This window comes from Vanrija pseudolonga, chromosome 1 (assembly GCF_020906515.1).
Source record: "Vanrija pseudolonga chromosome 1, complete sequence".
NCBI classification, from domain to species: Eukaryota; Fungi; Basidiomycota; class Tremellomycetes; order Trichosporonales; family Trichosporonaceae; genus Vanrija; species Vanrija pseudolonga.
The window spans coordinates 1,001,227-1,024,093 of record NC_085849.1 but is presented as its reverse complement, the minus strand read 5'-3'; the positions used below and the strand labels follow the sequence as shown (position 1 = coordinate 1,024,093).

The 22,867-nt window shown below is 60.9% G+C and overlaps 7 protein-coding genes across 8 annotated transcripts; 5 read left to right on the top strand and 2 right to left on the bottom strand.

The window, feature by feature from the left end:
* Position 1: 1 nt before the first annotated feature.
* rio1 (Serine/threonine-protein kinase rio1) lies at positions 2-2,522 on the bottom strand. The gene is made up of 6 exons (XM_062766840.1): positions 2,307-2,522; positions 1,910-2,255; positions 1,505-1,851; positions 1,156-1,466; positions 200-1,118; positions 2-133 (listed from the first exon to the last, which is right to left on the bottom strand). Exons 2-6 carry the CDS (start codon positions 2,223-2,225, stop codon positions 32-34), a joined length of 1,995 nt encoding a protein of 664 aa, XP_062622824.1. The 5' UTR covers positions 2,226-2,255; positions 2,307-2,522; the 3' UTR covers positions 2-31.
* A 534-nt stretch (positions 2,523-3,056) lies between these two features.
* LOC62_01G000408 (uncharacterized protein) lies at positions 3,057-5,380 on the top strand. Its single transcript, XM_062766839.1, has 4 exons — positions 3,057-3,568; positions 3,626-3,871; positions 3,929-4,395; positions 4,471-5,380. The coding sequence occupies exons 1-4, from the start codon at positions 3,473-3,475 to the stop codon at positions 5,342-5,344; spliced, it is 1,683 nt and encodes a 560-aa protein (XP_062622823.1). The 5' UTR covers positions 3,057-3,472; the 3' UTR covers positions 5,345-5,380.
* Positions 5,381-5,412: 32 nt separating this feature from the next.
* On the bottom strand, positions 5,413-9,622 carry SPBC1861.04c_1 (putative RNA-binding protein). 2 transcript variants are annotated; one of them, XM_062766837.1, is made up of 17 exons: positions 9,362-9,622; positions 9,210-9,323; positions 8,915-9,167; positions 8,813-8,874; positions 8,610-8,776; positions 8,285-8,572; positions 8,137-8,244; positions 7,828-8,088; positions 7,265-7,779; positions 7,146-7,227; positions 6,886-7,107; positions 6,747-6,830; positions 6,502-6,684; positions 6,346-6,432; positions 6,193-6,296; positions 5,935-6,136; positions 5,413-5,890 (listed from the first exon to the last, which is right to left on the bottom strand). In XM_062766837.1, the coding sequence occupies exons 1-17, from the start codon at positions 9,564-9,566 to the stop codon at positions 5,495-5,497; spliced, it is 3,333 nt and encodes a 1,110-aa protein (XP_062622822.1). In that variant the 5' UTR covers positions 9,567-9,622; the 3' UTR covers positions 5,413-5,494. The 2 variants fall into 2 exon arrangements, with proteins under 2 accessions (XP_062622822.1, XP_062622821.1); XM_062766838.1 differs by having other exon boundaries at positions 8,915-9,323.
* Positions 9,623-12,099: 2,477 nt separating this feature from the next.
* Positions 12,100-15,421, top strand: Os06g0677700 (Zinc finger CCCH domain-containing protein 45; the record flags this gene model as incomplete). Its single annotated transcript, XM_062766836.1, has 6 exons — positions 12,100-12,295; positions 12,459-12,526; positions 12,647-13,614; positions 13,667-14,186; positions 14,227-15,154; positions 15,203-15,421. 6 exons carry the CDS (start codon positions 12,100-12,102, stop codon positions 15,316-15,318), a joined length of 2,796 nt encoding a protein of 931 aa, XP_062622820.1. The 3' UTR covers positions 15,319-15,421.
* Positions 15,422-15,835: 414 nt separating this feature from the next.
* On the top strand, positions 15,836-19,102 carry SPAC167.05 (putative protein). Its single transcript, XM_062766835.1, has 6 exons — positions 15,836-15,965; positions 16,347-16,383; positions 16,844-16,872; positions 16,928-18,520; positions 18,561-18,748; positions 18,790-19,102. Exons 1-6 carry the CDS (start codon positions 15,879-15,881, stop codon positions 19,049-19,051), a joined length of 2,196 nt encoding a protein of 731 aa, XP_062622819.1. The 5' UTR covers positions 15,836-15,878; the 3' UTR covers positions 19,052-19,102.
* A 1,867-nt stretch (positions 19,103-20,969) lies between these two features.
* Positions 20,970-22,072, top strand: RPL17 (60S ribosomal protein L17). Its single transcript, XM_062766834.1, has 5 exons — positions 20,970-21,008; positions 21,126-21,171; positions 21,226-21,297; positions 21,355-21,483; positions 21,540-22,072. Exons 1-5 carry the CDS (start codon positions 21,006-21,008, stop codon positions 21,833-21,835), a joined length of 546 nt encoding a protein of 181 aa, XP_062622818.1. The 5' UTR covers positions 20,970-21,005; the 3' UTR covers positions 21,836-22,072.
* A 109-nt stretch (positions 22,073-22,181) lies between these two features.
* Positions 22,182-22,867, top strand: meaf6 (Chromatin modification-related protein MEAF6). Its single transcript, XM_062766833.1, has 4 exons — positions 22,182-22,334; positions 22,388-22,468; positions 22,522-22,626; positions 22,673-22,867. The coding sequence occupies exons 1-4, from the start codon at positions 22,230-22,232 to the stop codon at positions 22,685-22,687; spliced, it is 306 nt and encodes a 101-aa protein (XP_062622817.1). The 5' UTR covers positions 22,182-22,229; the 3' UTR covers positions 22,688-22,867.

Below are 22,867 nucleotides of genomic sequence, written 5' to 3'. Positions count from 1 at the left end.
CCTCCCCTCTATGATCTAATGCCGCTAGCCCCTATGACCGCCCAGACTTCTTAATAAGCCTCTTCTTCTCTCCCTTGGGCATCTTGTTCTGACGCTTCTCGCGGTTCTCCTCCTTGAGCGCCTTTTTCCGCTCCTGGGATACGTCAGCCACCGCCAGCCAGCCGAGTCGTCCGATAGGGTCGGTGCGATGATGGCTTACCTTCTTGGCCTCCTTGTCCTCGTGACGGAATCCGCGCGATTTCCTCTCGGTGGGGGCGTCGTCGTCGTCGCTGCCATCGTCCTCTTCTTCCTCATCGTCGCCTTCAAAGCGGACCGTTTTGGGCGCTTTGGAAGGGGCGTCGGTGTCGGCAGGTTTCTCGGCGTCCACCGCCACTTCCACTGGCGCTGCTGGCACCTCGGCCTCAGCCTCAACCTTGCCCTCAGCCTTGGCCGCAGCCTTGGGCTTGACCTCGGCCTTGACCTCAGCCTTTGCCTCTGCCTCGGCCCCCGCCTCAGCCTCAGCCTCGCCACCCTTGCCGTCGGCAATCTGCAGCCCAGTCACGCCGGCATAGATAAGCTTGTCGCCCTGCCCGCTGCGGAGCAGCTCGACGTCACGCTCGGGGTCGTACACCTCGCCTAGGCTGCGGGGGATGTACGAGCTGAAGAAGACGGCGTCGTCGACCGCCTTCTGCTCCGACGTGGCAGCCACAGCATCGCCCGCCGCCGCCTCGGGCTCGGCGTCGAGCCATGTCTTGAGGATGTCGAGCAGGCGGTCCTCGCCTGCGTCGCCCTGCTCCTCCTCGGGCGTGAGGCCGACGCTCTCGTCGACGATAAAGCTCCACGTGCGCCGGATACCCAGCGTGCGCACCTCGCCGCCGGAGCGGCGCTGGAAAAAGTCCTCGACGTTGCGGATGTCAGAGCGCAAAAAGTCGAATGCGGACGGGTGGTCGTGCTCCACACTCTGGGACACGTCGATAATGTACACGTGCCCCGCGTGGTAGAGGATGTTGTACTCGCTCAAATCGGCGTGCACGAGGTGGCAGTGGTGGAACATGCGGCGCATGGCGACGAGGAGCTCGCCGTACAGACGGGGGAGTTTCGAGTTTGAGATTTCCGCGTCCTTGAGCCGTGGTGAGGCACTGGGACGTCAGCTAGCGTCAGACACTGCGCACTTACGTGCTCCCCTGTCCCAGAAACTCCATGACGAGGACGTTCTCCCGCTGCTCGATGACAACCGGAGCGCGCACACCACCCTGTACCAGGCGGCGGAGGTTTCGCAGCTCCTTCTCGGCCCACAGCCGCACCATCTTGCGCGGGTTCTTGGCAGACGTGTAGCCGCCGCGGAAGCGGTGCTCGCCCTCGATGTAGCTCTTGCGCGAGCGGAAGTTGAGGATGGACGTGCGGTAGATCTTGACGGCGATGGTGGGCGGGTATGGCGACGGCTCGGGGGGCACATTGTCGCCTGGGAACGCGAGGTAGACATTTGCCTTGAGACATCAGCACACTTCCCTGTGGTCCTACCCACCTCCTTGCCCGTCGAGATGCAGTGCTCAATGACGGAAAAGTATCCGCGGTTCACGAGCGCCGAGAGCACGAGGCGCGTGCGCGCGTCGAGCACCTGCTCATGCGTCGCGCGGTCGGCCTTGTCCTTCTGGTTGGCGCGGTCCGCCACGCTCTTGGGGTTGGCAGCTACGCCGCCAGCCAAAATGGCGGGGTTGACGAGCTTCTTGCTCAGGCTGCCGGCGGTCGCTGGGGCCGCGCGCTGCGTGCGCAGGGCGTGCGTGTTGCGCGCTGGCAGGGCGTTGGACGGGCCGGCGGTCGCGTCCGTCGCGGCGTACGACTGCCGTACGCGGTTGTACTGCTTTGTGAAGTCTAGGTGCGTTAGGATGTGACAACAGCGCAGCAGCAGCAGCGCCGCGCGGCGACTCACTACCGTCGGCCAGCTCCCAGTCCTCGTCCTCGACGCCCCACTCGAGCATCTCGTCGTCGCTCAGCTCATCCACCAGCTCGGCCTCGTCCGCCCCCGCCTCGAGCGGCCACCCGCCGTGGCTCCGCTCGTCCTCGGTGTCCTCCTCCTCGATGCTCGAGCCGTCCGACGACGCATCGTCGCCGCCAGCTTCGGTGACATTGTCGAGGGCGTCCGCGTCGTCAATGTATCCTCTTCCGTCTGGGCGGTGGGCTGGCTCCGCGACGACCGCTGGTGCGGTCTCTGGCTCGTCGTGTGGTCTTGTTGTTGATCTCTCCATGATGCTGCTGTCAATGGTGTTGTTGTAAGTCTAGTCGTGCGAGCTGAGCACATCTGCCCAAGCCTTGACATTGCTCCAGACTCTGCGATGGACGATCTTCAACTTTTGGTCAGAACCACGTGGTGAGTGGCGAATGATTATGTAATAGAATGCCACGCGACGCCACGCGAGGGGCGAGCGAGCGAGCGAGTCTCTTGGCGCTGAATGGGCCAATGCGCAAGGGGCAATGACGAGCAAAGGTCCGAGGATGGGTGCATGGCTGGACTGGGCGTTCTGCGTGCGCAGGCAATGCGGGGCAGTGCAATACAGCAGCAGAGTGCATCGCAGCTCGACGCCAGGTCGGCCTGAACGGCGCGCTGCACGCGTATCCGCGACCACGTCTGCCGACGCGTCCGAGTCCGCGACGCGGGGGCGGCCAATGCTAACTGCCAGATTCGCTGCATATGCCGCATTGTGAAACATTGGTCGCGCGAGGGGGTGTTGGGTGTTGGGGTGGGTGGTGCGCGGAACAGAATCGAGAGATATTGTTAGGCAGCGAGTGTGCTAATGATACCGCCGAGACCCCCAAATTGGGCGAGGGCAGCGTGGTGCGTGCCTTGGAAGGTGCGACGCGTCACTCCTACAGGCAAGCGACAAGCACTGCCACTGGTGGTGGCTGCTCGCTCACTCGCTACTGGCAATCACCTCGATTCCCTGTGGCTGCTTGACCCTCACACCCCCCATTGTTATCCTCGTCTGTTTGCGCAACTCGCAAGCCACTCACACACCACTTGTCTCTCCTACTCGTTGTTGCGCACGGCCACGGCACAAAACATCACCGGCACCTCCCCACCTCCCACCTTTCCCCCTTCTGGTCGCCCGAGCGGGCCCGCCATCACCACGCCCGCCCCCTGCTCCCCGCGCGCCCGTCTCCCACCACCTACTGCACCACGCTACGCTATCAATTACCGCAATCAACCAAGCAGCAAGCATCATTGTAGTGTAGCCTCGTTTGGCATTCGACATGGCATAGTCACGACTCGACCGCAGATACCGCACCATCGCGAGCGAGCCTTCTTCTTGTGCTCTCCATCCTCCACATCCACCCAGCCGGTGTTTCATCGCGTCGCCGCGCACATCGCCTCGAGACACGGCCCATCAGTTCGATCAGCGCGACTAGCGACTAGCCACGCACGACCTGCTCGCCCCACGCGCTACCACTCGACACCCGCACTTCTTCTCACTTCCCACTCGTCTGCTTCGCCATCATGGCCGCGCGTGATAGGGTGCCTCCGGCACTGCCGAGCTCGCCTCGCCCCCAGCCACCGCGCTTCCCAAGTGGAGATAGATCAAGAATGAGTCCTGTACGTGTCAAGACTGTCAACACTGCCAACAACACGATGCGGTCCCTAACATCCCAGACGCTGGTCCAAGGACCACTCCCCTCCCGTATGCCGAGCCGTCCGTCTGTTGGTCGCCGCGGATCCTCCGAGACCACCCAGTTCAACCACAACATCCTCGCGAGCTCGCCCATCCCCACCAAGGATGGCCTCGGCCGCACACCACCACCTTTACCCCTCCGCGGCACCAGCCCCAGTGTCTTATCAGGCAGGGAAGGCAGCACCTTCTCGCGCCGTGGCGAGGGAATATCTAGCCCTCCTCCAGCTGTAAGTCCCCACTACCTCGACGTCCAGCCTTCCTCCCTTTCTGACATCGCCCCCCAGGAGCTAGAGCTCTTCGCACACCACTGTCGCTTGTTCTATTTCTCGTCCGGGTCGCCGGATGACTCGTCGGCCGAGTTCATCTCCAAGACTCTGGCCAAGCTGCCTCCAGCACACAGGGCGGCGTACACACGCGTACAGTCGCGCCTCCGGTCCCAGGCGCACCTCCACCACCTGCGCGTCAGGATATCGTCGTTCCACGCGCTCATGTCGTCGACGGTGGCCAACGGCTCGCTGTCGGTTCCCGCGCGCTCCGAGCTCACTGGCACGCGTGGTAAAACGGAGCGTCTCGAGCGCCTGCGCAGCTTTATTCACACCTGGCACGCGAGCAGTGCAGGTCCACTAGAGCCCTTCTTCCGCGGCCTGTGGTCGGTCCTGCGCGTTCAGAGTAGGGGCCCACCTAGCGCCGGTGGTGCCGGGCCAAAGCGAGCCGTCTGGGAAGTGGACGACGCCGTCTTCCTCGAGTCTGGGTGAGTGGCAGCGACGCCGGGCCCTCGCGCCGGCCGCCGCCGGCGTTTCTTGGCAGCAAGCTGACACCGCCTCAGGGGGCCAGAGTTCATGCACGAGGCCGTCACCATCATCAAGGGCGTATTGGGTTTCGAGGATCAGCCTCTGACTACACCGCCCAAGCTGCGGCGCATCACCACTCTCCCCCAAGTCGACCACTCGAACCGCGCTCGCACCTTTTCCGACCCGTTCACCGACCGTCCGAAACCGGCCGCCGTAGCTGCCCAAGCTCAGCGCGAGCGCAAGCCCTCTGGCCGTGGGCCGGCACCCCAGCCTCCCCCTTCAAGGCGGAGGCCTACGGCGCCCGCGTCGCCGCTCGACTCGCCGATCCGCGACGAGCCAGGCCCATCATCGCCCTTACTGCCTGTCACGCCTGACCCGAGCGGATCGCTCGTGGGCCCAGCTCGCCCAGAGGACCGCGACCTGCTGCTCCCGCACGGCCAGGCATCGCCTCTCTCTACGCTCTCTGCCGAGTCGACAGACGACGAGGAGCTCAACGAGGACGATGTGGCGGCGGAAGAGGCCGACCTCAACCGGCCCCGCTTCCGGCTCTGGGTCTTCCCGGCGCACATTGACGACGAGGAGGCCGAGCGGCTGATGGCCCTCTTCCCCGCATCGGTGTATCGCGGCCAGGGCGGAAAGAACATGGACGCACGCTTCCCGTTAACGCGGCCCGGGCGTGCGCTCAAGGATCTTGAGCTCGGCACAGGGTTCGACACGCCGTGGCAGACTATCACGGTCGACGAGCTGCAAGTCCAGGTGCCCAAGATCGAGGCCGAGGACGAAGCTGGCGTTATCCGGTCTGGAACGGGACGTATCTGGACTGGCGCGGAAGACAGGCAGCCAGGCTGGCCTGGTGGGGGTTGGTTCCGATTCAAGAGGTGGTGGAGGAGGCTGTTTGGTAGAGCATAGAGACGGACGGACACACACGCAGTGACTTGTGGCAGTTACACCTGAGGACTTGATACATTGGCTGGAATCCATGCATTGTATGTACATCGACGACGTGATCTTGCGCGCTCGATGGTTTTCCTTCTGCTCGACTAGTTTGCTCTTCTTCGACTAGTCCTTCTTTGCTCTCTTCGCCTCGCCTTCACCCTCTGGCTCGTCCTCGGGCCCGCGCTTCTCTGCAATCTTTGCGTCGAGATTGGTCTTGCGCTTTTCGTTGGTGGCGGTCATGAACTGTCGGAACGAGTCTTGTCCTTGGCCGCCGGTCGTCGGCACGCTGGCTGCTGTCGCCGCCGCCTTCTTCGGAGGCTGGTACGCCTTGCCGAGCGACTTGGCCGGCTTGCGCGCACGGGGAGCAAACGCAAGAGAGGACTGGGGAGCGGAAGCAGCTGGGGCAGCAGCCTCCCCCCCTGGCGCGCTGGGCTTCGCACGCTCGCTCTGGTCGCCGATTCGGAGAGTCGCTCCGTTGAACTCGAAGGGCTCCGTGCGCATCAGAAGCAAGCCGGCGTCCTGCAATGTCAGCTCCGCCGTATGTTGATCGACGCTCTACTCACGCTCTGAGACTGAAGCTCCACAAGTGCCTCATGGCTGGACCTGAAGATCTCGAGGCGCTTGACAGGCACAATCTTCTCAAGTGCTTGCTGGAGGAGGCCCTCTTCGCTGCCTTCAGGCAGTCCATACAGGCGAACCTGCCTCGAGCGTCGCTCCGATGCTTCCCGAGCTCCACTTGCATCAGGAGCAGACCCTGCTGGTCGTCTAGGTAACTGTTAGCACCACTAGTGGCCGCCTTTTGCGGAGATAATGCAACTCACGGAGCCTTCTTCTTGTTGGCATGATTCGGGTCGCTGAGCTCCACCTTGAGGTACTTGCCTCGGTATTGGGTCCCGTTCAACTCCAGAGCAGCCTTGGCCTCGGCCTTGAACGGCATGTCAGCCAAATAAAGAAAGCGATGCTCCAATACTCACGTCTTTGGACAGGTCAACAAAGGCAAAACCCTTACAAATACGCTTAACGGGATCCCATCCCAACTTGATGCCGAGAAGTGTGCCATACTGAAGCATTTATTAGTTACGGCATCCCGGTACCTCGACCTCAAAAGGTCAATGACGTCGAGAACCCACCTTTGAGAACAAGCCCCGGACGTCATGCTCTGTCGTCTTGGCATTGAGGCCTCCAACAAACAGTGTCGACTTGGACGCATCGCTCCGCTTCGTCTTTGCTGATGGATCCGAGATCAGGACGGTCATCGGGTGACCGCCATCGATCTTAAACTGGTTGAGATTAAGGGCATCTTGCGCAACAGCCTGGGTGGCAAGTGATGTCAGTAGTCGGCCGGCATCGGTACCTGATCCCGATCGAAACCTACAGGGGACTCCATTGTAATGTAACAGAAGCGTCGTGCGTCGCCATACTTGCGACTCGGCCACCGGGTTTGAAGGATCCCGCCATACTTGGGAACTTGTCAGATGTGCAGGGCCAATGGTAGTGCCGTGCCAAGAACGTACCTGACCAAAGAGTTTCCTTAGAGAGGCATCATCACTGTTGGCTGGGAAGTTGGTCACGAAGAGAGTTGACCGCCACAGCATGGCAACATGTACCTCGTGACCATCGATTTTCTTGCGGTCCTTGTCCAGGGCGGCGGGGACATCATCGGCAAACTGGAACTCGACTAGTGCCGAGTCAGTCTCCTCACCAGGCAGGAGTGTGCATTCGCGAATCTTGCCAACCTGTGCTTGTTAGGCCTGCCCCGTGCTGGTAGACGTACCGCTTCGAAGAACGACCGCAGCCGGTCCTCATGAGTGCCTTTCTTGAGGCCACTAACAAGGACAGTCGTATTCTCTCGGTCCCTGTAATGTCAGTTACGATCACAAACTACGGCCTTACCTCTTCTGATGCACCTCGGCGTCCTCCGCTTGCTTCTCGGGTGCCCCGTTGGTCGGCGCCTCCGTGGATTCGGTCAGCACAACGTCGGCGGCATCCGCCGCTGGAGCTGTGGTCACCTCTCCCTGTGTTTCTGTCGGCGCCGCGGCTGCCGCCGCGGCAGCCTCGGCCTGATATGCCTCGAGCGCAGCTTGCTGTGTTTGCTCGGCCTGCTTCTGCCGCCTCCTGTTGACCTTTTGTTGTTCACGGGCAATGCTGCGGCGGGCCTTCAACAAGGTGTCGAGGTCGCCGTACACATTCTCGAACAGAATAAAAGCCTCATATACGGCCTCTGGCCAGTCGAGATCGGTCCGCTGGATTGCGGATTCGTACACATGCCGCGCCGCTTCCAAGTCCCCGGTGCGAGCCTGCGCATCGGCCCGCAAGATAGCCCACTGGTATGAGGACAATCGGGCCCTGATGGGTTTCTCAAGAACTGCAATGACCCCAGGGATAAGCTCGGGAGACGACGCTTCAGCCTGAGCTAGTCAGAGAAGATTCAAGCCACCGACCGAGCTGGCACTTACCCAGGCAATAAAGTATTTTTCCAATCGCAGAGATGGGTCGCCCGACTTGAAAACTGCGGTAACAGTCTCCACGGCCTCGGTGAGGAACTGGAAGACGGGGTGTTCGAGCGATCCGTCCAGCGAGCGGTTCCGCCTTGCCAAGATCGCCGCGTGGGCATACAGGATATCAACCAACGCAGACACGGGTTGGCCATTCGCCACGACGAGGCTCCTTGCCTTTTCCGCTGTGCTCTCGATTTCCGGAACATCCACTTCCGCTTCCTGATTCGGCATTAGCAAGGCTATGAATAGGTCGGTAGGCACACTCACAAGATCGTTGAGCTTGTGGACCCAAAGTTCTGAACTGGTCGGGCAAGCTCGAGTCGCGCGATCCACCACAAGGTCTCGCTGATCCCTATCAAGCGCACCGCTCTCAGCCTGCTTCTGTCAACACCCGGGATGATCGATATGGACTCACCATCCAGTCCACGTATCGTGACCAAACCAGGGCTTCGGCCGTCTTGTAAGCCGCAGCGGTCTCCACCAGCTGTGTTTCAACCGTAGAGTCCTTCCCGAAGGACGCGTCTTCAGCAGTGAAGGCCGCATTGCCGTAAACAACAACTGTGCGCTCGAACGCGGCAGCCGTAAGGGTGACATCCACCTTCGGGCCCTTCTTTCCTTTCGGCTTCTTCGCAAACGGATCAGTCTCCCAGTCAACGTAACCGAGGAGGACTTGGGCTTGTTGGGCAACATCGGTGCTGTATGCCTGCCGGGTCAACCCCTGCTTAGCGGTGATGACTCACGAGTGACTCTTCAAAGTCCGCCCTGGTCTTGGCATGCCGGCGCTCTGAGGACCACTTCCATTGCGCGTTTTGAGAAGCCTCGGTGGCAGCGACCAATCGACCCTCGTACTCGTCGGGCGAGTATTCCGAGCAGAAGGACGAGTAGGCACCTGAAGTCTCCGCCATTGCTGCTTGGTTAGCGCCGAGCACCCACGGATCCTCACTTGAGTGTGGTGTCTGTAGCCTTTCCAAGTACATCTCGTGAATGTGGTTGATCTGTTCAGACCTGTCTGTCAGCTTTCGCAGCTGTTGACCATTGGACTCACTTCTCCTCGCCCTCGAGCGAGCCGAGGAGGCTCACTTCCCAGTCGCGCCAGAGCTGCCAGAGCTGTTGGCTGTTGCTGAGCAGCCCAATGCCGCGATGCACCGCACCCTTGAGTTGGTCCCTCACAGATTCGGTGTTCAGATACTCGGCAACCTCGGCGTCCACCGTCCACGGCTCGTCGGCCGAGTCGTCGGTACTGGCAGCACCAGCTGCCTGAAGAATGAAATTGATGTGATGCTCCAGAACGGCAGCAGCTGTTATGAGGTTAGAGGCGCACTGCAGGACAATAAACTTACACAAATAGTCATTCTCAGCCTTGGAGTAGAGCTCAAGGATATCGGCAAAGCCCTCCAAGGTCAGAGGTTGAACCGAGAGCTTTGTTTTGGCATTGATCAGGCGCAGCCAGACCTCTGGAAGGTGTCAGAAGCGCAGTCGCGCGTACACTTACGCTCTCCAAGGAATGTCAAGCTCAAAACTGAATCAAGAACGCCTGTAGCCTCGTCAATCATGTCCAACTCGAGCATGAGTTCGAGCTGTCGTCGAAGGAGCCGGACGTTGGTCGGCTTGCCCTCGAGCTCGGCCAGGAGCTCGCCGAGCTCATTGACGAGGGCCTGGGGGTCAGCCTGCGCTTCCACAGTGCTGTCGACGTCCATGGCGAGCTTGGATGTCGATGTGGTCGAGACCGCAATGTTATTGTTGACGAGGGAAGGTGGTCGCGCGCACATAACAAACGAGTTGGGTGGCCAAGAAGTCGGTCACCATCTGGAGAGGGTCACGTGATTGTGCGGTAACTGGAAATGCCTAGACATGGGCCTAAAAACCTGCTTTGTTAGGCTCGCAATGTGTCGGCACGGCACCGGAGGGGCCACGCCAATACCGAATCGGTGGATCAGGTCGTGGTTGAGGAATGCCCAAATGCTGCCTACCAGCTGCCTGCCAGCACAGACTGCCGGTCGGGGGCACGGATGAGGGGCAACAAGTTCAGGGCCAGGGACGACGCCTCCCCCCCCCCCTCAAGCCAGGGACCAACAACAAAGGCGCCATCCGTGGAATTTGGCCAGTGGCACTCTTGCAACGAGGCAGGAGTGAATGGGCATGCCCCGCAGCTCTACTGCGCCCGGGCGCTGTTGCAAAAAGAAGCACGCCTCTTTCTACTCTTACAACGGCTTAGCACAGTCAACGGTATGCCGGGGCGCGCATGAAAACCTGCCTCCGAGGCGCACGCAAGCACGAGGCCAGTGAAGGAGGGGGGGGGACGAATTCCAACGATAATGCCTGTTTTGGCAATGACGAGGGTTCCGTAATTTGGACACCCTTGGTGTGCACGGCAGCGGCGGTGGGTGGGTGTGGCCCGTCGTGGCGCGCGCGCCTCGTCGCGCTGCCTGGCTGCTGAACCCGCCCTCGTCGCGGACGTCTCGGCCGTTTACTCGACTCATTTTGCCCTTTGGGCCATCCGGCAATCGCTGATCCTCGTCTGTTATGGGCAACTGGCAGGCCTTATTCTAGGGGCAGTGCAAAGTGTGTTCCCTGGGTTTGAGAATGGTCTTCCCTGTTACGTCATCCCATCATTAGGCCTTTACCTTGGTTACCAGGAGCCAAGCAAGGGCGGCTCGCTCGCTCGCTCGGGGCGTGGTCTCCCGGGTGCAAGTGTCTGTGGCCGGTCGTCGGTCGTGCCCGGGCCGCCAAAAGTCTGTTTACAATGGTCAGTCAGGTCAGGCCAGGTCAGGTCAGGTCAAAAGTCAGGTCAGGACGAGCCACCCTCTCGACGTCAGTCTTAGCCTTGTTTTAGTGGGTGGAATGGACTATCGAGTACGATCGTGGGTCCTCTGCTCCCTACCTGCCTCCCCAGCTGTCAGCCCTCCATTGGTACTTTACTTGGGGTACTTGGGGCCTGGCCCAGCAATGTTCCGCCGACACCGGGTCCCAGTCGTCGGCTTCAAGTGCCGTGATGCGTCGTCCCTGCTGCTAGCTGAACTAAACCTTTCCCAGATCCCAGCAGAGATCCTGACGGGCTTACCACTCTGCGAGGTGGCAGCATGTTTGTCGCAGGTGACCGGCACTGACAATACGGGCCCACTATCCTGGGATGATGCATCGAGTGTAGCGTGTTCTGCCGCCTAGTAGGAAAAACTTGCTTGAACCGACCCACACAAGCTGCGCCCGGTATCAGAGCGCCGCCGCCATTGTCTGTCGCCGCAGCAACAGCCGTAGTCGCAGTAGTAGTAGTGGTAGTAGCGGTAGTGGTAGTAGTATAGCAGCAGTGCATCTCTTGTCAACTGTACACAACTGGGAGACTGCGAATACAAGAACAGGTTGACAGTGGTTCCCAACGTTCCACTCAAACCTTAGTTGCGCCCTCTCTCCTCCCTCTTGCGCGCGACGCTGTTGGCTCTCTCGGTCGGTCGACTAGATCGCTTCTTCCGCCGCCGCCACCGCCGCCGCCGCCCACCGAGAAGAAGAAAGAGAACAACAACGCCATCCGACGCCGCACAGACACACTACTACCACCATCACTTGTCGCCCGCCACCCCTTGGCAACCATCCACACACAAGCCGCGCCCGCTCACGGACGCCATCGTCACCGCCCCCCCGTACAAGTCTCATCACTTACTACAACTACGGCAAGGCAAGCAATCGCACACAATTGCTCCAATCTCTCACACGCTGCCCACGCCTCTTTTAATCACCGCACTTTCCAAAGGCGAGGCCTGCCCGGCCCCCCCCTTGCCTTCCCCCTCTCCCCTCTACCCATGAGCCGTCGCGACTCTTGAACTGCGTCCCCGTACCTCGCTGCCTCGCTCTCCCGGCATAAACTTGGGAAACTTCGACCCCTCTCCACTTTCCCCTCGTAAACCCCTGGACGCTTACCCTTTGTCGTCAACGAAACAAAGTTCTGCCTACTTTCCAACGCCGAGCCAACCCAGCAGACGAGCACAACTGCTCCAGCTCCAAGCTCCAGTGCCGCGCGGCCACACGCTACTGGCTTCCCCCTCGTAGTGAGACACTGGTCGGCAACCCCAACCACCACACCACACGCGGCCCCCCACCCAGCGCACCCACCCACACCGTGCACCACCCTCCGCCATCTGTTGCCGCTGCCGCGCGGCTCAATCCGCCGCCGCCGCTGGTACTGCTGCTGCTGCTGCCGTTGGCGCTGCCGCCTCTGCCGCCGCCGCCTCCGTCATCATGACCTCGCCGGCTTCCCCTGGGACAAAGTCGAACCCTGCGGGACACATTGATCCCACGACGCAGCGACGTGCATCTGACAGCAAGGTTATTGTCAAGAGGGAAGGAGGGGAAGACGGTTCTCCCGAGTCTGGCCATGTCGAGCATCAACATCATGTCTCCCCTGGCGGAGTGGCCAAGCCCGTAACTCATTCAAGTGCGTAAACCATGTATCAGAAGGGTCCAAATGTGTCATATTGGACACCACGGCCCCTCCTGCAGCCTCCCTCCTCCTCCCTCCTCCGCCCAGGCCCATCCTTCGTCCCTCGTGGTCGTCCATCTCTGCTGCTACTAGTGCTAACACTCGCATCATCCAACAGGTCTACCAGTACCCTCAACTACAGCTCACCATCTCAACGACGCTTCACCACATGCATTGCCAAACAAAGTAAAACCATCCACCGTCGCAATGTCCCAACAAGACGAACGACAGCTTGGACAACAACACTCGCAACAGCAACAGCAGCAGCAGCAGCAGCAGCAGCAGCAACAGCACCCCCCTCCACAGCACGCCGCCGCCGCCGCCGCCGCTCAAGCTCAAGCCCCCACCGTCGGACCCCCTGCTCACGGACATCACGCATCCCATCCCTACACCAACCCCCCAGATTCCGTGCATTACATCCCAAGTCACCCAATGGCCTCTACATTGCCAGAGCAAATTCGCTACAGCGAACAGGGCTATGCCGCCGTCCGACCCGTCTACCCGACCCAGATTTATTATGACCCGACTTTGGGTCCCGTCGAGTACTCGGTCGACCCCACACATGCCGGAGCTCACGCAGCATATCCACCGCTCGCGGCGACGCGTGGATCGCCCGTCAACACGTATTCCCAGCAGACGCCTGCGGTGCCCTCGTTCCATCCACCCACAACAACACCGCCCGTCCCTCAAGCGGCTTGGACAAACTCACCAATAGCCCAACCGTTTTACGGCTCCTACGGCGGCATGGCAGCTCCACCGGGCACACAACACGCTGGCCAGCCTCAACTAGGAGAAGAGCTCGCCCATGGAAGGTCCGTCTACATCGGCCACGCCCCCCACTCTGCTTGGTCTGCCTCCCCAGTCATTCCCGCGCCATATCAGTTCTTCCCCGCATATCAGGGAGCAAGCCCTCGTGCCGACCGACTCGAGACGATTCCCCAAGAAGCTTGGCCTCCAAACTCGGCGGCTGCCCAAGTCAGGCCAGCATACGTTCCGCACGCCGCTGGTGCGACTACAGCGTGGATGAGCCCGCCCGCGGCGCCGGCGCGCGAACCAAACCGACAGTCGTACAGTGGCCCATCCGGAGAAGAGCCAGCAGCAACAGCGGCGGCTGGGGCGGCAGCCGCGTCTGCTGCGGCCGCCGCGGCCTCAGCGTCGAAGGCTGGCGCTGGCGCCGGCGCCGCGGTCCGCCCTGGCCCAGACCGAGAGCGCAAGGAGTACCACCCTCAGCCCCCTGCGCGTCGCAGCGAGTGGGTCATGTGGGTTGGTAATGTGTGAGTACCTACTAGCTTTGTTGGCGTCTGCGGCCACTAACTATGCCGTCAGCCCGAGCAACGTCTCGCACGAGGAGCTATGGCGCTTCTTCAACACGACTGTCCCAACGACGTCCACTACGCCCCCAGCCTCGTCCGAGCCATGGCGCGGGCCATCCTCCATCTTCTTAATCTCGCGATCGTCGTGCGCATTCGTCAACTTTTCGTCACAGGCGGATCTCGATCGGGCAGTTCCGTTTTTCAACGGCTTGTCACTCAGACCGTGGGACCCTCGTTGCCCCCGCATGGTGTGTCGTGTGCGACGAAAGGACGACGACCTCCGAGCCGGTGTTGGAGCGCAGCGTGGCGTGGGAATGCACCGCTCATGGATTGAGCAACACCGACACAGCGAAAGGCAAGCTCAGTTGGCCGTTTCTCCCAAGAACTCGCTACTTGAGCCGCCCGATGGCGATCACAGCGGGCACGATTCGTCGTCTGCGCACAAGAGCTCGGCCAGTTTTGCGAGTACCAACTCGAGCTTTCTTGCGCACCACTTCCCCAAGCGCTACTTTATCCTCAAGAGTCTCACGACTGTGAGTAGGAGACCGTTGACAAGCAGCTGACATTTTCCAGAGCGACTTGGAGGAGTGTGTCAAGACCGGCCTGTGGAAGACGCAGCGGCATAATCAGCCCATCTTAGACCAGGCGTTCCGAACGTCGCAAGAAGTCATCCTCATCTTTGGCGCCAACCGCTCTGGAGAGTTCTACGGCTACGCAAAAATGATCGGGCCTAGCAACAACAAGCGGCAAAGCAGCAGCATTCTTCGCTCCTCATTCACCTCGACGTCTGGACTGTTGCTCGCGACGAGCCCGGGTGGAAAAGACTTGCCTCGCCACCAGAAGGGTTCGCTACCTGCTCCGATTCGAGAAGAGGAGGATATCGACCCCCGAGACAATGCGACTCGGGCGGCGACGGACCCGTACAGACTGTACGGGCTGCTGTCACCTGCCCCTCAACGCAGCGAGACTTCGGCTTCGTCACCGGGGGTTCTGACCGACGAGACAATGGGCTTTGGCAACCTTGAGCTGTCACCCAAAGGCGGGCACCTCTATGTTCGCTCCGAGTCGCCCGACATGTTGGAAGAAGGCGCAAGGCGGGCGAGCACACTTGACCCCCAAACACTTCGGGCGTTTGAGCGCCGCGAGTCAAAGCCCACACGGCTCGGAACCATGGAGCAACACACGGGCTCCCTGTTGGTTCCGCCTCACATCCGCAAGGAAACGTTTGACGTTCGGAGGGAGAGCATTGGGGAGAACGTCCGAAAGGAAACGTTTGATCTCCGGAGGGAAAGCATGGGTGGCGAGAGGGTCATTGTCGAGGCTCCGGACACGTACGAGGCCGAGCAAGATGCCGATACGGCCGACCCCTTGGCACCGGCTTTCCGCCTGCAATGGCTCAAGGTTGGCCCTCTCAGCTTCTCACGGACACGGCACTTGCGCAACCCTTGGAACGGGGACCGTGAGGTCAAGGTGTCGCGCGACGGAACGGAAGTTGAACCTGGTAGGTTTTTTTTTCTGCTGCCGTTTGTTCCATCGCTAACCCCCACAGGTGTTGGCGCTCAGCTCTTGGCAGAGTGGGATAGACTGGATACACCTGCGAGCGGGGGAGGCACCAAGAGCGGTGGTGGAGCGACCAACAACAGCAGCAGCAAGACTCCTTTGTAAACAACCCCCACCCTTATTTGTACAATTCTATTTTCTCTCTGCACATACACACACGATACATACATACATGGACTGCACACACACGCTTATGCATATGCTGGGTCACTGGATAAATGGGAGTCATTTGCCGAGGCTGAAGCATGAATGGTTGCGGCGGCTATGACGATGCCACTGTGCGGCTATGTACGGGCATGTATGGTTAGTTAGCTTTTGGCTGTGCGGTTCCTAGTCGAGGGCGATAAGTGAACCTGAGCGAGGCACCGCCCAGTAGGCTATGAGCCTATGGGCGGGTTGGCCACTTGCCGCCGCCGCCGCCCAGCCAGGAGTCAGTCTGCCCAGCTTGCCCAGCCCGCCGCCCAGCCAGCCCAGCAGGCCTGCCCCGCCAGGACTCGTGGCCCGTCGGCCCCACTCGTTGTTGGGCCGATTGCGCCTACGGGCTACCCACCCACCCACCCACTCACACCCACCCCACACACACCTACACAACCACAACCCATCGCACACATCCACTCGCTCGCTCACTTGTGCACACGGCCATCCATCGCCCCCCACTACGCACAATGTCGTCCAACAACGCGCCGCAGGACCTGGTCAACAAGCTCAAGGACCTGGGCATCTCGGACAGGTCGGCGCGGTTCGCCCTCGGCGTGAGTTGATTATCTCTGGTTGACGTGACGATCATCCGAAAGGCAAGGGAAGCAAAGCACAGCCAAGCAACGTCGGGTCGGTCGCATGACGTTGTTGTCTGGCTCGACGCTCGCCCGCTCGCCCGGTCGCACAGGCCAGAGGGACAGTGTCACTCGAGGCGTTATGCGCACTGGATCCCTCCCTCCCTCCCTCCCTCCCCTCCCTACCATCCACGAGGGCGCTGCGCCGGGCGCTCTGGGCTGGGCTGGGCTGGGCGCTGCGATGAGGCGGGCGCTCGCGCCTTGAGCCTCTCGAGCCTCGAGCCACTGGCGCGCGCGCCCACCACTCGCCCTCTCGCCGTTGGTTGACATTTATTCTGACAATCTCGCGCGCCCTTGCAGAAAACCAACAACAATGTGGAGGCGGCAGCCGAGTATGGTGAGTTGGACGAGTGTGTGTGTGTGGTCTCTGCGCAGGCCTGTCCCCTTCCCTGCTACTAGTCGTCGTCCTTGATCCGGTGCTGTTCGTGCTGCATGGAGCACGGGTGGTGTAGCCTATGGAAACTTTGAGTGGCAACGTGCACTGGTCGCTCCTACACCACGACGCACACCACGCCTCGCCTCCCCCCCGTCCCATCCCCTCCACGACCGAAGCGTGCATCTTTGCAACGTGTTTAGATCAGTCGCTGACAATCTTCCCTCCTCTTCTTTCCTCTATTGTCCTCATCGTCGCCGCCTGCCTCACACTCTCGGCCCCCTCCTTTGACAACTGCCGTCAACCCGTCGCCCTTCACGACATGCTCATGTCGATACCACATCGACATTATCCATGACCAACCAACTCCATCGATCGTGGACTTGGCCTCCATCCTTGTCGGATTTCGTATCGCGCTTTAAAGTCTTTTCGGGACGAGCGGACAAGGATGAGGTGAGTGTCGGAAGAAGGAGTCGTCGTTGGGCAAGCGCTGACCCGAGTGTCCCAGGTGAGCCCAGATGCCAAAGAACCCTACAACTCTCCCGTCATGATGCGACTCTCGTCGCTCGACTCTCTCCCCCAATTCCCACCAAGATTCCCTCTACTTCAAGGCTCGGGAGGCTCTCACGGCCTCACCGCTGCGTTCACTGGTGTTCCGCCTGGCGTCGTTTCGGCATGGTCCGTTAGCGGGCGGCACAAGCGCAGGGCTGCGGAAGCCGCCGCGGAGGTGGAGAGCTCAGAGTCGGGCCACCAGATCGACGCTGTCGACCCAGAGTGTGCAAGCCACAGTGGTGGCGTTGAAGAAGACATCTCAGAGGTCGAGCCAGTGCCAGAACTGGAGCAGCCTACCCTACAAGAAGCAGGAAGAGAAGATTCAATACTAACGCAGGACTCTGTCGTCTCCCTGCCAATCGTCATTCCCGATGAACGCGACTTGGAACAACAGTCCAACGACATTATCATGGCAGCCCTTGGCCGGTCAACAAGCAACAGCAGCCCCATTCCATCCGCCGCTCACCAGCCCAAGAAGGGCTCCATTACCTCCAAGCCCACGGCTGGAGCCTTAGCGGCACTTGGCATGCGTGCTGCCGCCATCGCCGGTCCCACTATTACTCCGCCCACCCCTGTCGTTGAGGACCCCCCGAGCGGACCCAATGCAGCAGGTGCAGGTGCAGGTGCCAACCCCACGTCGAAAACGTTACTCCAGCCCTCGCGCCCCCTGGGACGCACCTCGTCCACCAAGACGTCGAGCACTGGCCGCTCCAGGTCGCCGAGCCCCTTCTTCCGTGCCCGCCGGTCCCGCGAGGAGCGCCGTGCGCGAGACAAGAGCCCCGAAGTTCAAGCCCTGCGCAAGGACTCTATCACTGGCCACGAGTCGGATGCCGAGTCTACGTCTGGTGGACCCCGCAAGTTCCGCCCCGCGGTGTCTGCATACGAGTCACCTGACGAGAGCGGCAACGAGGGTCTTACCGAGGATGAGCATGACGACAGCGAACCCGAGCACCACCACACCCCCCACGACGACGATGACGATGACGACTCTGAGTGGGATGAGGACAACTTTTTCGACGACGAGACAAAGGGCAACACCGAGGCCAACGCCTTCTACGAGGATGACAGCATCATCGCCAAGGAAGACGGCACCACCGAGCAGAAGGAGTTCAACCGCGAGAACTTTGACGTCTACGGCGAGGAGATTGAGCAAGATGTTCTCGGTGAAGGACCCAATGTCGTTGTGCCTGAGGAGCCCATCTTTGCCCAGCCGTCGCACTTGCAGCCTGCAAAGGTCCGCAAGTCGCTCAAGTCTGGCCTCGACTTGGTCACGTCGCGCCCGACATATGCTCGTGACCGTTGCACCATTACCATCACCCAGGGTGACCCCGATGCTGCGCTCGACGAGAGTGGCAAGCGTATGCGTCGCTACGTTGTGCTCAGTGACTTGTCCGAGGAAAGTCGCTACGCTGTCGAGTGGGCCATTGGCACGGTTGCCCGTGACGGTGACGAGGTGTTCCTTATCTCGGTCATGGAGAACGAGGACAAGGTTGACCCCAAGAACTGGTCCAGTAAAGATCAGGCTCTCAAGATCAAGGTTCAGAAGGAGGTGCGTAGCTCCCGGCTGGGCATTCTGACCACGTTTGTAGCGCCAAACAACCGCCCTTCTCCTTGTCCGCCAGGTCACTGGTCTCCTGACCCGTACCCGTCTCAACATTACTGTCACCTGCCAGGCCCTGCACGCCAAGAACGCTAGGCATATGCTTTTGGACCTGATCGACTTCCTTGAGCCCACTTTAGTTATTGTGGGCTCGCGCGGCCTCGGCCAGCTCAAGGGGTAAGGCACTACTAGATTACGGTCGGTACTAACCCGCCCAGCATCCTTCTTGGATCCACATCACACTATCTGGTTCAGAAGTCTTCGGTGCCAGTCATGGTTGCCCGCCGCCGCCTGCACCGTCCTCTTCGCAGCACCAACCCAGAGGAGCTGCGACACTCGCCCCGTGTCTCGTTGGCATCGGCCAACATCGAGAAGCAAGCCTCCACCAAGCAGGAGGATGACATTGTTGACGCCCAAGACGAGGAGGACAAGGCCGAGGCTGTCGAGCCAGGGCACGCGACGGTTGCCGCGACTTCGTAGATCCTTGAGTGATGTTGTATCAGGCTGGTATGAGATTTATCTGTGCCCGAATGGTTGCTACTGAGGCCAAAGTGGGCAGCGTTTGAGAGTTGAGTTCAGCCAAGGCCTCTCTCCGTCGGTGCACGGTCGCCGCTGGAAACGACGCGTCGGACGTTCCGAAGTCGTCACATTGGGGGCGTCCCGGTTGTGATGGCGCACGCACCTCGGAGCCTTCCACAAACCTTGTGCGTTAGTGAATGTAAACGAGCACAGGAGGGCCGAGCGGTAATTTGTGACCAAGCTGTCGTGTTCTGGTCTTCTTTTGCATTAATGGGAACTCTTGTTGTCGTGCAATCCTTCTTCGTTCACCGAGTACCAAGTATGCTCTTTCACCAAGCACCAGCTACCCATCATGCGCCAGTGAAGGGCTGCAAGTGAGCCTCCGACAAAAAGGAGGGGGATCCAGCGTTCTAGCATCTCCTGCGAACAGGTGTTGGGCTAAACGTGGACTTGTCGGGGTCTTCGGTGCTCCGACGGTCTGAACCGCGACAGTTGATTAGGCGAAGTGAGAGTTTCGTGAGCCACCGACCGTGCCACGCATCCACCTAAATCCGTCGTCTCGCGGCTGCGAAGCGCGCCCGATCCCACTGCGTGCCCCCAGCTGCATGTGTCTGGTACTGAACATCTCTTCGAGCAGATGGCCGGATGTCGATCTCACTGTCGATCTTCAAAGCGAGACATGGGCGTGCCGTCCCACCCTCGTCCCAGTTTCGTTTCCCCCGAAGCCGACTCGCATTAGCTCGCGCCACCGCACGCCACTCGCCATTCCGTGAGCTTCTCTTCTTCACGCCATCGTTCCAAGACGAAGCACAACAGCTCGGCGCCACACTGTATTCGCCACCAATGCCAACGGGTGCAACTAGGACGACACCTCGCGCCACTTGTGTATACGGCCGGCCGCGACCCAGCAGCACCCAGCCCCGAACAGCCCACCGAGCCGCACCGCCTCGCTCGCTTGCTCCCAGCCTCCCAACGGCCACGGTACAACCAAGACGAAACCCTGTCGACGGCGACGACGTATTCGCGAGCGAGCAAGGGAACGAGGGGATGAGACCTGTCTCGACCTGTCTCAGTGGCCAGAACACGGGACGCTGAACCAGAGTGCACGCACGGTGGAGCGGCGCAGTTCCGTAAGCATGCAGAGGTGCCACACGCCCGACGCCAGCCACTCGCACACTCTGCCTGCCCAAGGCTCCGCGTGTGCGTACGTGTACCGTATGGCACGGTACGGTACGGTACCGGTCCGTGGAGTAATTACGAGCAGGGCACACCCAGGCGTCGTTGTCTCAGTATGAAACGGTTGTCAATGCCACTTCTGGGCGATTACGCAACGCCAGAGGATACCCACAGACGGGTACAAGCACGAGTACAAGGCGTTCAGCTTAGACGCCGCAGTTGAGTTGAGTTCACACTAGGCGAGTCGAGCCCGCCTCCCCTGGCGAGGAGTCGTAGGGAGGCGTCGTGGATGACGGCAAGCGAGCAGGAGGCGGGGCATTCGGGGAGATGGGACCGGCCAGTGGGAGTGCCACAGCCCTCGTGGCGAGGCGCAAGGCACGCCACTGACAATTATTTGTTGGTGCCCCGTGGTTAATAGTGCACGTGGCTAATTCGATTTGTTTATGCCCTGCTGTTAAGGGCCACGTGAAGTACGCGTGGTCGCTGTAACGCCGGAAACTCACAAATGCCGAGTAAACTGTGGCACTTGACGGAACCAATTTGTCAAGTTTGAATGTCCAAGTCTGAAGTTTCTGTGGGCAGAGCTCCCAGCGTAGTGTGCGTGCCCCGCCCACGGGCTGGCGGCGGAGCCAGACTGGGCAGACTGGCAGGCAGCACACGGCCCGCCCAGCGACGGTTGGCTGCACCTACACTTACACACTCACGACTTGTTCTCTTCATCCAGCAAAAAACAGCCGAGATGGTGGGTATCGCGAGCTCGACGACGACGACGACGGCGATGGACCCGCACCGACGCCTACGCCGCCGCCGACGCCGACTGGACCGCCGTGTAGAGCAGACGTACTGACACAGACGACAGGTTCGCTACGCCTCCGCCCACCTCGTCAACTCGAACCCCGAGAAGTGTGCGTTGAGATGAGATGGACCCGACGACGAGGACAAAGACTAACATGACCCAGTCGCCAAGGCGCGCGGCGAGTATGTCCGCACCCACTTCAAGAACACTCGTGAGGTCGCCGCCGCCATCTCGGGTGAGGATTGAAGAAATTCGAGGTTTTGGTCCCCAGTCGTCTGACATACAATCCCAGGCATGAAGCTCTCCAAGGCCTACGCGTACCTCGCCGACGTCCAGGAGAAGAAGCAGGTCATCCCCTTCAGGCGGTTCGACGGCTCGATCGGCCGCACCGGCCAGGCCAAGCAGTTCAAGACCACCAAGGGTGGGTGTGGATTCGAGGTTTTGGACACAGGCAGCAAGACACTAACCCCCGACCAGGTCGCTGGCCCGTCAAGTCGGTCCAGTTCGTCCTCCGCCTTCTCAAGAACGCCGAGTCGAACGCCGAGGCCAAGGACCTCGCCTCGGACGAGCTCATCATCAAGAACGTCGTCGTCCAGCAGGCCCCCAAGACCCGCCGCCGTACTTACCGTGCCCACGGTCGCATCAACCCCTACCAGGGCCACCCCTGCCACATTGAGATCATCCTCTCGACCCCCTCGTCCGAGGTCGCCCGCGCCAAGGACCTTGACGTTGCCGCCAAGACTGGCCAGACTGTTGCCGCCATCGAGGCATAAACGCGCTGCTAGCATTGGGTTGGCACCTTAGGGTGTCGTGTATGATGGATCACATGCTCTGAGAGGTGGGGCGGGGAAGGCAGGGATACGGTTCTCGCGGCGCTGCTATGCTGCTGCTGGCGCTGTTGCTGCCACTCGCGTCGCTGGTGTATCTGCATGTCATGTTGCTTGTGTGGTGGTGTGGTGGTGGTGGTTTAGGCCTGCAGATGTAGAGTACGAGCGGGGGCAATTTTCGGGGTTTGGTTTCTCACCCACGTGGTTGTGGCCTGCAGCCGCAGGCGGAGCAGAGCGACGATCAGTCGGGAAGTGGTGGTGCAACAACGTCAGTGATCGTTCCGAGATAACTGGAGCCACACGGCGAACACTTACACCCACCCCCACACACCCCCATAGAATGTCCCAGTCAGGCCCCCCGGCAGACGCGAAGCAGGCGCAGGCCGCCGCGCTGGCCGAGCTCGAGAACGCGCAGCGGCGCAAGCGGGCTATCGACACGAGCCTGGTGGGCGGGGCCGGCTGCTGCCCTCCACTCGCTCGTACTGACACTGCGCGCAGGCCAACCTCGAGGCGTCGATCTGGGCATTCGAGGGCAGCTATCTCGACGAGACGGCCGCGTCGGGGGGCAACATTATCAAGGTGGGGCAGCGCGGCATGGCATGGGGTGAGGGACGCGCTGACGCGCTCGCTAGGGCTTCGACAACTACCTCAAACCCCCCGCGCAGGGGAACAAGAAGAAGCCCGAGCCGACCGACGCCGACCGCCTCTTCTCGTCCAGCAGCGTCACATACCAGTCTGTGCGTGGGGTGTGGGGTATGGGGGCTGTGCTGACGCTGGCGGCAGTCGCTCTCCAAGTGACCGTGACCGACCGACCGCTCGTGACCTGACCCGAGGCGAGGCGAGACTCTGACATGACATGACTCGACTCGACTGTACTTTACGGCGCGCGCGGTGCGTGCGGCTCGCCCCGCCACGCCTGCCTGCGCCGACCATATCGCTTTGTTGTATGCAGCGCGTAGTAACGACTCGGGGGCACGG